The sequence below is a fragment of the Cyanistes caeruleus genome, chromosome 9 (genome assembly GCF_971803275.1).
Source record: "Cyanistes caeruleus chromosome 9, bCyaCae1.hap1.1, whole genome shotgun sequence".
NCBI lineage: Eukaryota > Metazoa > Chordata > Aves > Passeriformes > Paridae > Cyanistes > Cyanistes caeruleus.
In genome coordinates this window covers 20,163,824-20,182,060 of record NC_141709.1, presented here as the reverse complement: position 1 = coordinate 20,182,060, position 18,237 = coordinate 20,163,824, and the positions used below count along the sequence as shown (strand labels likewise).

Sequence of the window (18,237 nt, the reverse complement as noted above, 5' to 3'; positions counted from 1 at the left end):
AAAATTAAGCCTTACAGCAGGTTAACACTGAGGGAAAACTGTCTTAATCCAAGATTGAAACACATTTCAATTTCACTTTGAAAAAGTGAAAGGGAGACAAAAAATGGCAAGGCAACAATCTCCCCTGGGTAATTCCAGCAGAATAGGGACTCAACACTAATAAAATTTGATGCTTAAACATCAGGGACTGGTGTCATAACTGTCCTTTCTCAACTGTCCTCAACCAAACAAAATCATCTCAAACACCCTCTCCTCTTTATTCAGAAAACTGATGATTTTGAGCCTTATTTCTCTCCGCTAGCATTTTGCTGCTGACAGATCTTGTTGCTCTGACAACTCTGGTAATAACACTGTTAGCCAGAAGAGATACAGCAACATCAATCAGAGCAGAAGGCCACAAAGTGACAGGATCTTTGAAGCACTTTATCACATGCATCCCTCCCTCTATGGTCACTCACACCAACTCACAAAGGCAAGCAAACCAGAAAGTTTTCCTCCTTAATTTTCAATTAGTTGTTTAGAACTTCATTTTGTCTCCCTTTTAAGAAATTGTTTTCCCTCCCAGGATACTTTACTTCCTCTACAACATAAAACATGGCCTAATCATTTGGCTATCTGGACAGCACAGCCCTGCCCAGACAAACTTTCCCCATCTGCTCTGAGGAAAAGGCCCTAGTCCAGCAAATAAAGGTCCAGGGGACTGGACCTGGCTCTTGAGCAAGTTGCTGATGAGATTGTTGGAGGCTGACAACTGAAGGAAGAAAATTAATTCAACATTTGAATGATTCAGTATCAAAACCATGCGGATTTGTGCTAAAGGGAAATTATCAGTGGTTGTTCCAGCAAACTGAATAATTGGAATTGCCGAAGTCCATAGTACAAGCTTTCCATTCCACATAAGCTGTACTGAGAAAAGAGCAACTAAAGCAAGAGATAATAAAAGGTTCCTTAAAAAAAGATGATATTTTTTCTTTTGGCTCTTCTGCTTCAGCTGCTCTGTGCCTGTCTTTTAGAGCACAATATGTGTGTTAGTTTCTAGGCATCTGAGAAATTCTCTATATGGCTTAAAATTATATTGTCTTAGTAGGTTCCATGACTTCTCATATTAATCCCTCTCTATTGTTTTCATTCTCTCTGACTATCTGAGTGATTTCAATTTGGCCAACAAGTTCCAGCAAATAAAATCACTTTAGGAACACATTTTTGGTTTGGTCAATGGCCTAAAATATGGTACAGCCAGGGATGCAGGCAGAAAAGACCATGAAGAGAAGTTCTTAGAGAACCAGATAAAGCAAGTCATGTCTTTCCACAAGGCTTAACAAAGAACAAGTGATGGGCTTCTGCAGGTTACTACATGCTGTTTAACAACTTTGTTGTAAAGAAACTTAAGGTCTTTATATACAGCAAGTCTAACATAAATATATTTTAAGTGAAATTCATCAAAAGAAAACTAGTGGCCCCTATTAACTACCTTGATAATTTTAAGTCTTATGAGAACTAAACTGGAGTTACAGCTTGTAAAGGTTTCTTGGCTGTCATTCCTTAGCTATGTTCTAGCTGCAAAGGACATGGAACAGATGGAACTTGATCAGAAAATGGAACAAGTGGATTTAACTGGTAAAGCAATCTGAAACACATGGATTTGGCTTTAAACAGAAATACAATACATTTACACATGGAGGAAAAAACACTGTCAGAAGGTTAAACTAGGCATGGCTGCTTTTCTGCTTGCAAACCCCTGAGAAAATTACTCTTCCAGGGCAGGGTAATCCCAAAGGAAATGTCTGTTTCCTAAAATATTAACTGAAATGTCTATGCTTCTCTTTCAGGAAACAGCAACCAACTGTGCTTCCTTTCACCTCACAACTGGTAGCTACAGGTGTGTATATATCAATATAAATATCTCTCACTATCACTCTATTTCAATCCAGTCCCTCTGTAAACTTCCCAGATGCCTTCAGCCCCCCAGGAAGGCACTTCCAGAAAATACTGCACTGGGGTGTGGGGCAGATTTGAGAACATTTTCTACTATCATCAGGACAAACTGCTCATCTTACGACTATATAAATTCCAGCTTCTGTTTAACACATGTAGCTCAGAAAGGAATCAACTTGCAACTTTTTAATTTCTGGTTTAAAACAACCTCCACCCTTTTAAAGGCATTTTATTCTCCAGCAAGGAAGATACAAAAAAAAAAAAAAATTTGAAAAAAGCACCAATGCTCGCATTGACTGAGCTGAGCTACACTGACAGTTACAGTATTAATATTTTGATAGCCTTTGAGAGAGAGGGTTAAGTGGGAGAAAACTGAATAAACACAGTCACATCTTTAGTATGGCATCTCCTGTATTTTCACAGGACAAACAAGCGAGCACCAAAAAAATCAGCTTTTTTTTTTTTTTTAATATAGAAGGATTAACTTAAGAGAATGTAAGTATATGACTTTGGAATAGAATGGATGGGAAGGTTTGGAAAGGAATGAATGCAACATCAAATGATGTGATCAGATTCAGTTCAAACACCTCTTCCAAAGCTGAAACAGACTGAGGTCTTTGGAACTGAGATACATTCTGAGTGAGCAAGGGAACATCCTCTAGTTTTGTCTCCAGTTGTTTTAGACACATGGAAATTATTTTTTGAGCTGGGACTGAGAACCCCTGTGCAGGTTCATATTCACTTCTGTTCCAGCAGAAGATAATCTGTTTTAATGGCAGCATTGGTCAGGTGGGTCCCAGGAGTTTTTGTTTTCTCTCATGTTTTTTAAAGCAAATGTTAGAAACAAGGACAGGGGAGGGAGGGGAGAGAAAAACGAGGTGAAATATTATGGCTGCCAGCTTGCCACATGCCTAAACCTGAACTAGGGATTGGATATTTTGACCTGGAATTGTAAAAAAGATGAGGATTCCAGAAGCACTAGAAACCTGCTCCATTCTTGTTTCATAATAATAATGAAAGGTTTACAATACATGACCTACAAGGATACTTTACCTACTTGAGACAAGCCCCAGAAATTAAGGTAACAGTGGCTGAAAAGAGGACTAACCTATTTAATCATGCCCACAAATAAAGTCTGTGGGGCAGGAAGCAAGGCTGTAGTGAGAAAAACACAGGCAAGACTTTCAGATAGAACAGCTAGACAATAGAATAAAGGTCTGTAAACCAGGCAAACAACTCAAGCAGATTGATGAGGAGAATAAAGAATTCCCACTCCTGGCGGCTGCAAAACACAAGTTAAACACATCTGTCAGCTAAAGACAGAGCTGACAGCTAATGCTGCCTTGGGGCCATGCACAGCCAGACCTCTTCTTCAGGTCCCTCTCTGGGACCTCCTCTGCCCCCATGGCTATCTAATTAGTACAGTGACACCACAGTTATGATAGTGTTTACTTTCAGATGTAACATTCACTTTTTAAAACTCCTTTCATGCAAAATGAAAGCAAAGGCTATGTAAATCGAATGAACATCAAATTGCAGTCAAGGAAGCGTAATTTAAAAAGACAGATGTGCTCAGCAGCTTATTGACTCAGTCCTGCTATACTACGTGAGATTTAAGTCATGGCTGTGACTCTCTCACTGGCACAATCACACAGGGTGTGTTACAGGTGGGAGCAAAGCACCAAGGACAAGCAGAGATGGGAGCAGAGTGCAGAGCAGCAGCGCAAACAAGTTGGCCTGGAGCTGTGAAACAGCTGGAGTCAAGAGAAGCCATAGAATCTAGGCAAGAGCCTGTGGGCCCCTGGACAAGGAGGAAAAACAGGCAGAGCTGCCCATCAAGCAAAATTCCCTTTTCCCCTGTCTCTCATTTCAAGAGGGGATGTTAGCCAGCAAACTACTAACAATGTCTAGAGACAGAAACCCTGGGGCTCACTTCAGATGTGCATACTATGCTCTCAACAACTTGTGAGAGAGAAACCAGAGAGCTGGAAGACATGCCAATGTCTTTGTGCACGTTTCCCACTGAGAGAAATAAAAACCTAAATAATTTAGGTCAAATTGACCCAAAATAGATGAAAACTATTTGAGTTTGCTAGGTTACACAAAAATTTTTCCTCTTGGGTCACTTTGACACCAGTTGATGGTGGCCTGTGCATGTCCAGTGACGTGGAAGATGCGAAGGTAGCTGTCTCATTGCCCATGAGTCACCCACTACAGCATCTTCTTTTCCAATTGCCACAGCACAACATGGGAGTTGCTGCCATTAAGCCCTGCCCAAGGAGGAGACTCAAAGAATGATGCAGCCAAAATAAAACTTTCCATGAGGCTCACGGAAGAAACTTGGACAGATTAAACTCAATATTGAACAAAGTTACAGAGAGTTTTGAATTTCTTGAAATTTGAATTTTTGCATGTTTTCCTCAGCTTAAAAACAAAGGGACTTCTGTGGGAGGGTGTTTTGTGTTTGGTTTTTGGTCTTTTTTCTGGTTTTTTTTTGGTATGGGTTTGTTTGTCTTAACACCTAATCTACGGGGCAAATAAATATTTCAATACGCTTTTTAACAAAAAGAAAATTCCCAGTTTTGACTAGCTACTGAACAGGAAAAATTACTTAGGCATATATCCACTCTAACAGCAGAAAACAGTGGAAAAGACTCTTAAACTCATGCAAGAAATGGGAAGTCATCCAGAATGAAAGCCAAATCAGTGATTAGCACACATAATCAAATAAAGGCAGAAGATCAAATTGCATTCAATAAACTTAGAGACACTCCTGTAATCCCCAGTGCAGGTTAGTATGCATTTTAGCATAGAAATATTATAAAAATAAGCTTCAAGTCCTCTGAAATATTCTTAGATGATAGCATATTTTTGTAAATAACAAAAAAATTGGATGATAGTTTCAGACTTCATCTTTTAAAATATGTCAGCATAAACAGCATTGTGATGTTTCAGCTTTATTGTTTTCAGTAACTATCTGCCAGGTTTCTGGTACATTTTTTAAAGCATACATCCTTTATATTTCTCTCCGTGAGCTGAGGAGGTTCTTCCCCAATGGATATATTTTGATATATCAGCTGATTCAGTCCCTAGGAAGTGCATGGCAGTTTCATTTGTCTCAGAGGAGCACTATATTTCATGCACTATAGCAGTGATTTCCTTTCAAACCCTTTGTATGGAAAATCATTTCCCCTCCCAGCTCTGCTTTGAGCATGATCTGAGGAAAAACACACATTCATTCAGGAGATGCCATTTTATCAGTCACTTCTCACAGTAAACTTACATTTCAAAATAGCCTGCCCTAACAAAATTACTTATACTTACTCTTGAGCCAACGCCTCCAATAGGTCCAGCTGGTCCTACTTCTCCCTAAAAGAAATCAGGATTTCAATGATCTTGATGACAAGTCTAGTTTTAAAAAAGAAAGCCTGCAGATAATTGTCCATATTTATTATAGCATCTTAAGTTTGCACTGTGTTTGTCTGAGTTCATGTCTGATAGAAACACCTGGAAACAGACCATTTTGCCACTGTTAGCTTTTACTCATCCAGTATCTGTCATAGAAGCCCATTATTTAGCTACTTAGAAGTCTAGAGGTCTATCTTCAAAATCACAAACTAAATTATTTTTAATGTTAATTATTTTTAGCATACAAGACATAAGCTTTTATTTTTATGACAATGAATTAAGAATATTTGATGAATCTATAAGATGAAGCCTTTCTCCCCTTTCAGTTAATAGGGGTCTAAAGTGTTTACAAAAGAGTATCTAGGACACTGTAATTAAATTGGTATATGCTATTTCCATACTGCTAAGCCCCTTCCCTCCCATCTTCCCAGTTTAACTAAAACAACCACATCCACCTTTGGACATATATTATCTGAGATTCCACTGAAATTAAAATAAACCACATAATGGATGCACACCCTCATTAGGCTGCTAAAAACCTTTTAAAACACTTGCCAAAATGCAAAAGAAACTTCAAATTTTGCATGACAACACTATACACACCTAACCATTATTGTCTAAGCCTCTTAACCTCTCACAACTTTGAAACACAATCTCTTAGTTGTTTAACTTTTTCATCTTACCTCAACTCCTTTGGGCCCTTGTGGCCCTGGAGGTCCTCGGTCACCCAGAGCTCCCTAAACATCCAAACACACACAGTAAGAACTTACATCAGTTGACAATCATGTTGGTCTAGTTTCTCTCCTCTTACAAACCTAGACTAAAACCCAAAACCGAGGTAGCAGACCTAATCTCTTACCACTGTTCATAGTATTTCCCACTGAAAGCCAGGCAGTGATGCAGAAAACCAAGCATCATAAAAACTTCTACACAGACTTAGCCGAAACATTATTCTTTTTTATGTTGTAAGAAGGAAATAAGAAAATATTTGAACATGATAGAACAATTTCTCTCTTTCTGAAGAGGTAAACCACACTACCATATTAAGATTAAAGCATCATCAATGTACAGAGCTCGTATCAGGGTAGTCTTTAGAATAACATGTGTTGACAACAATGCAATGGAAAGAAACTACAAAGTGAATTTAGACCACTAGCTTGTCCAAAACCACTTGTGATTTTCAGCCCTTTTCTGTTAGGATTATAACCAGCTACCCAGAGATAAAGCACCTTAACCTCTGCCAGCTCCAAGTTTTCATGACTGCTTACACCAACATTTTCAAAACTTTGTTAAAAAGACTTTGCAGCTAGCAGTGTATCAAAAACCTCGGGCATCCCAATTACAATGGGATAATTGGGAAAAGCACTTGACCTGGCATAGTACAAAAAAAAAAGTGTAAACATATTAATGTTCTGGGAAACCTAAGCTTAGTAATATCAGATAAAGCAACAAGAACAAAGAAACTGCCCTTTAGGAGAGATATGATTATCCTCTGAAGAAAGCAACGGTGGGAAAGTGTAAGCCTTATTAACTGTGTGCTAATGAAGCTGAAGTCTAGACATTGGTCCAGGCATTGGTCCAGTAAAAATTTACTCAGCAGGCAAAGTAAAATGGAAGAGAAAAATGGAACAGGCCACCTCAAGGTAGAGAGTTTCACTGAAGAGCCCATCAGCCTGGGAAGGACTGGGGTGGAGTGCTGCTTGACATTCCAGCACAGAACTGATGAGAGGGCCTTCAGCAGCACTACATAAGTAATATTCTTAAATGGTTAGTAATGACATTTTCTCATTGGCATGACTGTTGTTTTATTCTAAAGCCTGTTAGGAGATAAGGATTTCAGTGCAAGGTAACTGCACAGTGGAAATGGCAGCAGCACTGCTACTGTACACACCCTTCCACTGCACTTAACTGAATCCAGAAAAAAGTTCCAGACTGTAAACTGAATATTAATACTAAATGACATTTCCATCTCCTCCTCGAGGTTTCAGACAAAAACAGAAAATGAAGGTAGTCATTACACATATGCCAAAGTCATGGAAAAAAAACAGAAGTCAGCAAATGGGGTATCCTGTATTTCACATATATAACTTCCCAGTTGACCACCCCTTCCAGAAGAGGTGAAACTCCAAATAATCATTTTATTAAAATGTGTTATACAAACAGAGGGAAAGTTTAACAAGTTTAATAAGTTAACAGGGGAAGGAAGCTCTTAGCTTTTTCCATGGTACAACACACACTGCTGGAAAAACTACAATGGTAGTCAGCATATTCTGACCATCTTTTCCTCTTACTTTTCTTGGTTAGAGAGCATAAATACTTGCAAAGAATAACACAGGGAACAAACAAAGTTATTTCTGAACTTCTTAAAAACATTCTTATTCCCTTTTTTAAAAAAAATGTGTGTTTTGTTATTTTTTTTAATAAGGGATGGATCAAGATCAAACACCTTCTAAAATATTGCTTCCAAGCTGAGTAATGTTTTGTAGACCAAATTACATAATAAATCCTTTGAAAAATCATTTAGAGAGATCAGATTTGCTGATTATTTCACTAATTTGGGGAAAATTTACAATCCGGAACTTCTACTGGCATTTAGAGACAGCTGATCAGACTCAACAGAGCTTAAACTTCCAAGAAATTTAATTTATCCCACACCAATTGCTAAAAAATAAAGCTTATCCAGCTTTCTTGGCTTTTAAAATGGGTATTGCTTCTGAGGAAGCATAAACAAAAACATGAGGAAAATAGCATAGTGAGAACAATTTTCTAAAAATAAAAGCTTGAGGAAAATTTTAGAACTGCAGTGAACTCAAGGCAGCTGGGAATCCCAAAAGCCAAACATTCCTAAAGTTATGCAGACCTTCTCCCTCAGTACTGGGAGTAATATAAGAGTTTTTCCAGTTTGGTAATCCTTTTCAAATGTAAGCCATCAGTTCTCCCTGACTAAGGCAGGCTGTCTAAGCTTTTTGTCTCTAATACCAAATGTGCTGGAAAGCACCGAATCTGGTTCAGATGTGTAATTTCTGTATCAAAAGAACATGGAGTCCCAAACTTTGTAGTCCACCTCTTGCTAAGTTTTTTCTCTGGAAGCTGTGAAAAGGCAACAGATCAGTAGCACATGTATTAAACATCAACAGAATTCTAACAAAAACTCTTTGTATATAATGTGCAACAATACCATCTCACTGAAAAAAACTGAGCAGCAGGGATTAGATCTGTTACATCATTCATGTATAAACTTGGACAACTAAATCTGAACTGTAGTTCAAGAATTGCTGTATTTCTCTTCTGGTATTTTCCCTAGACCCTAGACAGAGTCTTTCATCACCACAGGTTTGGTTTTTTTTTTGTAAACACCCTGGTAACTCAGAAACACGAGAGCAGCTGGCACTGCAATGGTTGGACAAACTCATTAATATAAGGCTGCTAATGTTATGCATACATGCATATAAACAAACAAGCAATGCATCTCATAAATTGGAATTGAAGGTGGACACCCTCTAGAAATGCATTTTAACTTCTCCTCAATTTGCCTCACCAGCTCTCAGCCTTCCTAGTCGATTCATGTCTATTTTGGTAAAAGGCTCTTGACATGGTTGAAAGAGCTTCAGCAACTGGATTATTTGAGAGGTTCTTAAGAATCTCCTTTGGCATGGAGATACTGTTGCAATCTTCTGGGTACAAATAAGATCGTATCTTTAAACTATTTACTGCTCCCCATCCTATGTTTTCTTGAGTAGTCTGCTAAGGAATTTCACAACTCTGTTAGAAAATGTAATTTCCATGTCTGTTTATTCACAGACAATCTGTATGATTTGTTCTTGGACAAATAATAATGTTTATCTTGCATAGTTCTTTTGCCTCATCAGTTTCTGCCCTCTAGTTTACTTAAAGTTAAAAAAAGGCCTTCATTTTGGTCTAATAAACACCCTCAGAATAAAGCCATTCAAGTATTATTTCTGCCTCTAGTCTCACTTGATCGAGTCCTTCAGAATAAAAATGCCCAGTAATGTACTACAGAGATAAAGCCTTCTCATACTTTGAGCAGTGCCATTAATGAGACATCTTGCCTCATGTGTTCTACAATTTCACTTAATTTCTAACTGCATTACTAAAGATATTACTGTGCTTTTATTTCAGAGAGATCTGGCAATGTCTTTGGTCTAAGTTTGTAACAGGATTTATTGTTTCAGTCCTTTCATAGATAAATCTGAAATAACAAGTGAAATGAATTAGAAAAAAGTGCATTTTTTTAGATAATCTAAAGATGCCCAACTTTGTTTCATATACATATTTCATTCTGCCATTCTTGTGGCTATTTACCACAGAAAATACAAAGTAAGAATAGTCCCAAGGCTGATGAGTGAGGAACTTCATTGGTACTTGCCTTTCAACAAGTCAATTGTAGATATTATTCAATCATTTTCTTCTGGGTTAATTTCTGAGCCACCTGCACTTTTTGTACTACTCTCGACCATTTCCAATTCAACAAAAATTTCCTATATCTGCTTTTATTCAAAGCTTCATTGAAAACTCAATTCATATGAATTATTGCCTAAATTTGGTCTAAAATCTCAGTCTGCTAAAGAGCAGAAGCTAAATTATCCTGTCACAGTTTTGTAGATAAATTTTATCCTCTATTGTTATATCTATTATTTTATCCATAATTTAATCAGGCATGTGAATTCTACACATTTTCCATATCCTCTACTACCACTTCTTCTAAAAATTGTTAATTTTTAGTACAGGTGGAACCTGGGTAATAGAAAGATCTGCATACATTTGGCATGCATTTTATTTAAATACATGTACAACATACGCTACTTTCTAGCTACATGGTATTTTCTCACACTTTTTTTGCCATTATTTGCTTTCACCTGACACAGTAATTACTCTCAGAACTGCATGGACAGCATTAAACATTCAAATAACTTCCTCATATAAATACCTGAGGCAAAGTACCTGCATTCTGACAGTAAGATTATCTTCTCATAATGCCAGAGTCCATCTCTCAGAGCCTTTTCCTCAGAGATTAATGCTATTTACTGATATTTTTAATAGGTTTTCATATAACCTTACCTTAGGACCTTCAGGGCCATTTAATCCAGGTACACCAATATCTCCTGGAAAACCCTAAAGAAACCATACAGACAAATGATTTGCAGAGTAGGAATGTTTTCAATGTACTTGTTTTGATTCTGTTCATTCATTTAATAAACCCGAGTCACAGAAACAAGAAATAAATTTGTTCTACCATCCCAAAAAACGTCAAAATCCATTATGTTTCCTTGAAAGGACTTGGACAAGTGACAGATTTTAGGCAGATTTCGTTAAACTCAATTTAGCAGATGTCAGCCTGGATTTAATTTCTCTTAAGATAAGACTTTTTATCCGCTAAGCAATGTGCGAAATTAAACCACTGGACTGGATTGGAGGTACAAAAAATCACCACAAAGCAGCCAGCACCAGGCCTTGCACTTATGAATTCAACTAATTTTTCCTAAATTTAGAGAGCAGCTGAAGCCCTTTAATCCTTGGCCACACGTTAAGGACGAGATCACTGCAAGATTAAGAGAAAGGTAAGAAGCCTTTTGCCTCCAAATCAGCAGGGGATAATCTAGGTCTGGCTGGCAGTACCTGAAGGTCACCAGCATGTAGCATTAGTCAGAACAGGCCTTTGTAAAATAGACTCTAGTATAGGTCAAGCTGTTAGTAAAGAAAAAGTAAATATGCACAGACAAGGAGTCAACTAAAATTATCACTGCAAACCACCTGGCCAGTAGGCATTGAGTTGGGACACCATGAGGATCCTGGCCTTTGTGTCAGAGGAACTCAGCTACAGCTAGACTGCTTTGAAAGAAATGAGTATATTTTAAGGAAAAAAAATGGTGCGGCTAACCTTTATGCAATACAGTAGTGAGTTCAATTTCATAAATTTCATTTCATTTCAATTTCATAAATATCCAGAGAGGATACACGATCTTTACACTTGTAGGATAAAATAAAACATTGGTAATTGATCCTTTAGTTAGCACACTGCTCATTCAGTCCCCTGCCAAGACAGCATTTGATTTTGGTTTTTTAATAAATGTTTGAATTTTACCATCTGAAAACCACAAGACTGACACTTCCTCTGAGCAAAATATTTATTACTACATTTAAGCAAACCCATGGTCTAACACTAGGGAAAACAAGTTTTATTCTTCGTTAAGAGAAAATCATCAGAGATTAAAATGTATGCATACTTTTTCCAAAAATAGAAACAAAAACCACATATACAGAACAATTTTTTAAAACACAGGTTTAGCGCTTGGATGCTAGTGAGTCTAAAAGAAAACCACTAAAGAATAAAAATTAAAATGGCCAGAGTTTTCAGAAGATGGGCAACAACTCTAACACTGAACATTTCACAATGCATCACAGTGATTTCCCTTTCTTTTGCCATAAAGCAGCAATTACAAGCAGAGCTGTGCAACAGTTCCAACATGCCTCTAGGTGGCACAGAGAATATTAATTTACATGTGACCTGTGAATCATACCTAAAGCACTCACTTGCATCCTGCTTGATTTCTATACAGTTCAAAAGAGGAGGTGTTTTTTTCTTAAAACCCTGGCCACTACTATCTGCTGAAATACATTGAAGAGTTAGGTCAATTTCTTGCAGTTTTTTAGCTTGTCCCTTCTTAATTTTAAATTTACTTATTTATAGACCTTAAATAGTTACCAAGGGGTGAGTTGTTTCATGTATCTGTAAATCTTTACGTTTCTAATGCGTGAACAAGTGCTAAATGCTGACACAGACAATTTCCTCTTGCAAGAAACATTCCAGAAAGCAATCTGCCTAGAAAAATGATAATTTGGAAAGATTCTAATGCTTTTATAAAGGAATAGATCTACTTTATTTATTTGTTTAAATTTTTCTAGAGGGAATTCAGTAAGGGCCATGAGACGTAGGTGTGGACAAGTACTGTTGCAGATAGAACAAATACGGTATTTTGAAATCTTTTCATCTCACGGAAAATCTTAGGATACAAGAGGGCTACTGGCCTGAGAACATCAACACTAAACAATGCATTTAAAAATTTTAAATCCTCATAATCTTTATCTTTTCTGTGAAGATGGATTAAGACTTTTCTTCTTGAGCACAACCTTGGAGAAAAGACAGATGCTATGGCAGTATTAGAACACTGTTTCTAAGATGTTCTCGCATGAATAATCCATGAAATAACAGTAATAACCCAGGACACAAACAGCCACTTTAGACAATTCCAGAAAAAGAAGAAAAGAATGAACCAGGAAGGAGCTCTTGAAACACCTCAGCAATGGCTCCTGCCATTCAGCTTCCTTGTAGTGAAGTGGGATGCATCTCTAGAAATACCTAAATTTGCCATGAGTTATTAAGCAGCCAGCTCCCTGAGAAGTTACTCCAGATTAAAAAATTAATTATTCTTCCATAAGTGAAAGGCCAGGAGATTAATGTATAGTTTCCAGCTGTAGTTTTCAGCAGAGACTATTCAAAACAAAACAGCCCTCAGTATTATGACTTCTAAGGAAATGCATAGTCTTAATTTCCATCAGCCAGAAGCCCGGCAGCTGGTAGGATACAAATTATTTTCAAAATCTTGCTACAGACGTGGTCTTTTGCCAGCAAAGCACTTTAGAATCCATTTAATCAAAGGAAATGTGGCATCAGAAAAACCTGAAATGCCAACTATCTTAACACAAATGTGCTTTCACATTGCAGTGGAAGTGCTGCTTTTTGTACTGAACACTTAAATATAAAATTAATATATTTATTGCTCTCATTTATCTATATAATGTTTAATTAAAAAAAATGCAGAGATGACTAAGCTTTTACTATGTTAGGGCATGTCTCTGCCCCAAGATGAGCACTCTGCCAAAGGTTTTGCTTTTCTTTTGTTTTTCTGTGTGGCTGCTGATATGGAAGCAGAATATCAGAAATATTGAGACATTGTACTCCATTTCCATGGGGAATCCTCTCACATTTACGGAATCACACTTAAAACTGTTTTCACATGACATTTGCCAGCCATCTTCATGCCATTGGCTGCCCTCAAGGGGGTCAGCTAAGCACTGGTGGAAAGGCAGCATGGAGGGGAAAAAAGTCTCCAGGGACTGCAGTAGTCCCTTCAGTCACCAGGTTTCCCTGCTCCAATATGAGTTCATTCAATCACAGGTTGCAGCTCATTCCAATGAGAATTCAGAATACATTTTCAGAAGCAAGACTGACTGTATGTAGCTACTGAATTTCAACAAGATACCTTGTTAGAGATTCATTATTAATTTTGATAACTAAATCACAAAAGGAAGGTTTCTACAAAAAGTTAAAATTCTCCAATAAGTTTCTTATTCTTCTGAAAGGATGTGTTATGCAGACATAGAACTTTGGGAAAGGGCCAGATGAAGATTCTATGCAAAGGCAAGTAGAGAGTATAAGCACTTCTACAAGACCAGTTCCTCAGATATATGCCAGAACACACAATTAATTCAGCATTTGAATTATTTTTACTTCTATGTTTTCTACAAATCATTTGCATGCAAGTTATTTGAAGCAATATTGAAACAGAAGGCTATGTTATCACTGCACACCTGGCATTGTTTGCAAAAACTCAAAAAATCATGTGATAATGCATGTGAAACATGCACTAAAAATAAAGTTTTTGTTAAATGAACACCTCAAAGCAGCCAATGATTCACCTACAAAATGTGTGCCTTCTTGACTCATTACTGTTATTTGAATGTATCCTTTTCTTTTGTAAGGCTACTGCCTTGAGCACAAAACACACCAGCTGAGTCCCATACAAGTACCTTCCTGAAGGAATAAACTAATGATTTCAGATCGAAATACTGCACAGATGAAAAAAATTCTATTGAAGGTAATGACTAATTCTCTCTGCTTCATATGAAACCAATTTATAACACTCTGAAGGCACATCAGTTTGGGGGAAAATTGAATGCAATTCCTAGAGCAAAATTTAACTACAAAATATTCTGAATACATGTGGAAGCCTGTTAAAGGCTTGTCTAATTACATTCACATTAACAATAAGCACTGCATACTTCATTGTACACAGTAAACAGAGACATTGTGGGTTAAAACAGTCAGATCAGCACTTTCCAGTTGTCATACCAATAAAACAAAGCTCTACAGAAACTTCACATTTTGGCAGTTCATTTTCAGATGCGTGACAAAGCAGCACAATGTGTCAACTGATGAAGAATACACTCCATAAAGTGTTCACTGAGTACAGCCAGTGCGCATTCAGGCACGCGACAGAGCCTGGTCTGCAGAAACATACCCAGAAGAGAATTTGGCTTGACACTGCAGGACTCCTGCACTGAAAAAATCACTTGTCAGCCAACCCTTGTCCGGCCACCCAGAGAGAAAGAGTGAGACCTCTGTCCCTCCTGCCATCAGCACTGCAGGTCTCAAATGGACCTTGGCTATAGGTGGGTGGCTTATTTCAACTCTGACCTGGTGTACCTTGGCTGCACAGCTGCAGAGGGAAGATTTAGGAAGCAATTTACTGGTGGTCTGCATTTAAAACCACAAAACCCCATGAGGATGATCAGTCTGCCTGCCCTGCTCCCACCCCTGTGTGCAGAGATAGATAGTTATAGATTTCAGCTGCTGTAGTGCCAGAGTTACAGCAGTTTGCACGGGAAGAAAATCAGGGATAGGACTGCTTATTCTTTATACTGGAAATGAAGCATTCAAATGTGTAACTGGAAAGATCAAAGAATCCCCACCTTCTTATTTCATATATACAAAACAAATGGGGACAAGGCACATTTATAAATCCCACTGTCTTTAATGTTGGACGAAAGGAGAGAGAAACAGCTGAAGCAGAGTCTAAGAGATTCTGCCACTGGGTAGACACAGCCTTGTTCCTTCTGCTCACAGCAGAGTCCAGCAAATCCAAATACAGGTTTGTTTTGGGGGGTTTTTAAAATAAAATCTTTCATAGAAGGCATATAGTATAGATTGCCACATCTATACTAAATTCAAAGTACTCTCCTTGTAAGACACTAATTCGTTACATTCTTCTATTTCCAGAAACATCAAGGAAACATTTAGTGGAGAACATAATGTGTGTTTTCTACATGGGGTCACAGGAAGTCTGACCATTCAGATGATGAAATAGGAACAAGGAAACCAGCCCTGTCTGACCTGCTAGCTGTCTGGTTTTGGAAGAAGAGACATGATCAGACATATGACAGTAGGCTTTTCTTGTGGAAAAATCTACATTATCTGCTCATACTTCATGTATTCAGTTGTGCCTAAATAACTTCTGGCAACAACAACTAGCTTATTTTTATAGGACAGTGTAACAGGAGGGACACATACACTTTTCAGTTTTAAGCTGCTTATTTTAAATTCCTTTCATTATAGAACTTCTAGTATCTTCAATTTGTCCAAAATCCCAGTATGCTGCTATCCTACATTCCTTTTGTTTCTATTTTGCCATATGGTGACCATATTTGTATGAAGTTAAAAGGTGGAAAAATCTCTTGTACTTAATTTGGACCTGTCTTGCATGAATGAAGTTAAGAGAAACATTGCTTTGTAGTTTTAAGCCTGCCATTTTGCAGACAATTACTCAAAAAAAAAATACTCAAGTTTTAATTATTTAGCATCATGCATTTTTTTGCCTTCTAATGATGAAGTCATTCTGCACTCCTGAGCAAGGGGAAATGCTGAACTTTTCAGACAGAAAGATTCCCATCCATATCTGCCCTGAGGACAGCCAGCCCAGAACAATGATCATTTCCCCAGACACAAAGGAGCAGCATGTCTGTGCTGGAATAAGGAACTGTGAAGGACTACCAGCAGAGGCAGCAGGGACAGTAGGACACAGGCCTCAATACCAACAATTTGGGATTGACCTGCTGCAGGTCTCCCTTGCTGGAAGCTATGCAAAGAGATCATGCAAGGGCCTCTTTTGTTAATAATGAAGAGGCTCAAAAAATCTAAAATCCTGAGCCACAGATGGTGGCAGCTGTGGACAACGTGCACAGGCTTTGTGTCTTCTGCACATCCCTTGACTAAACCAGAGAGGCTTACTCTGACAAGACCACCTTGTGTTGCTACAATGCACTTCCCAGTGAGTTTTCTCTCAGTGAGGGCTTTTGCCTAATTAGAAAGGTACCAACACAGAGCCTTGGTTTGAGGAGATATCCTCATGTAAAGGCAGAAAAAAGATCATTGCTAGTATATGCCTTCCATTCATATTTTTTAAAAAAATGTAAAACCCCCAACCACCACAAACCAAACAAAACCCAAAATACACTCATTGCAGGAGGCTGATTAGAAAGAACAATCCACTTTCTGCTTTCATCTCTCCAGCAAATACATATGTCTGTGTATAAACATTTCTTTCTGGCATAGACCACAGCATTTTTCCTTAAAGCCTGTGGTATAAATGCAAAAAAGCACCAAAATAGGACAATTTGGAGACTGACAGTTTCTGTGTAGACTCCCATAGCATTAAGGAGTTTCTAGGAAACTTCTAGATTCTACTGCTTGGCAACACTTCCCAGGTAAGTGGTGTTTATTCTTTGTGTTTCTTGTATGTGATAAATATGCAGCCTTGGCTTGGAAAATGAAAAATCCCATTTGTAAACATGTTTCAGTATTTACAAATGGAAGTGTGCCTGAGAAATCATGTGAGTCTCATTCCAGGTGTACCCCATAACAACAGGACTCGAGAGACAGCAAATCCTAATCACAAAAGCAAATGAAGAACTACTTTGTATTCGAAGATCCTGCACATTAACATTTTGCAGAAAAAAATTATGAGCTTTTGTACTTTAAGGAGGAGAATGAATTCATCAAAAATGACTGAATAAAAAGATTTTCCTAATTCAACTAAGAAAACAGTCTTTTATGAAGCAAACTCATTTACCTCTTTTTTTCATAACTTAGAGCCAACATTCAATTTTACTGCTATCAAGCAACTTCTTACCTCAGGTCCTTGAGGACCCAATGGTCCACGGGGTCCAGGTTCTCCAATTTTCCCCTAAAAAAAATCCAAACAGTTAAGATTTCTGATGATAATTTATTTTCAACAACAAATGGTTATGAAGATATTAAGAACATTTATTAACAAAAAGGCCAACAGAAATGTTGAGATGACATTTTCACTAAATAGGAAATTTTATACCTGCTTCTCTTTGGACACTATTAAAACTAGCTTTTCATATCTCTTTGAAGTCCCAACAAAAAAAATTCAAATTAGTTTAGGACAGAGAAAATTAGGAGTTTTGGGAGGAAGCATATAAAAACCCCTTTAAATATATAGCTGTTTTCACAATAAAAACTACATATTATTTAAATGTTCAGAAAAATAACGGTTATGGATATTGGTTTACACACTTACATTATTTTAAGTCATAGCCAAAGACATGACAGTTTTGTGATTAATAACAATAAAATAGGCCCTATTCACATGTAATGGTAACTCCATTATACACAAATTTCAATCCATCTAAAAATGGGCCAAATATCTCTAAGTTATATCTGTTCTGATTTCTCTAAGATATATCTGTTCTTCCACATTTTCACAAGCTTTCTGCCACCATAACTGGATGTCACTTGAGTAAACTTAAGGTCTGACTGGGAAACGTTTCTCTAAGTTTTAACAGGAATGACTTCATTGTAAATTTATTCTACAAAGGTAAATTTCTATTACTTGCAGGACAGAGTTCTCATAGCTTAATTTAACATAAGTCACAAGCTTGGACATGTAAGCTTCTGCTTAAAAATCCTGAACTCTTTCAGGAATAGGCTGATTCACATGCTTATCTTAAAATAAAAAATATTGTACTTTTAAAAGTAAAAACTATGATTTTCCCCATCTAAGCTTAAGCAAA

General features: G+C 37.4%; 1 protein-coding gene across 2 annotated transcripts in view; it reads right to left on the bottom strand.

Annotated features, from left to right (window-relative positions):
• The window catches only part of COL24A1 (collagen type XXIV alpha 1 chain), a 126,174-nt gene that overhangs the window by 55,370 nt on the left and 52,567 nt on the right, over positions 1–18,237 (bottom strand). For both annotated transcript variants that reach the window (XR_015290352.1, XM_086901536.1), the window contains exons 19-22: positions 17,331–17,384; positions 10,423–10,476; positions 6,027–6,080; positions 5,260–5,304 (exon numbers count right to left, since the gene is read on the bottom strand). Coding sequence is in view for 1 of the 2 variants with exons in the window: in XM_086901536.1 (XP_086757662.1) it covers positions 5,260–5,304; positions 6,027–6,080; positions 10,423–10,476; positions 17,331–17,384 (207 nt within the window). In the remaining variant the exon portion in view is untranslated. The remainder of the gene's footprint in view (positions 1–5,259; positions 5,305–6,026; positions 6,081–10,422; positions 10,477–17,330; positions 17,385–18,237) is intronic.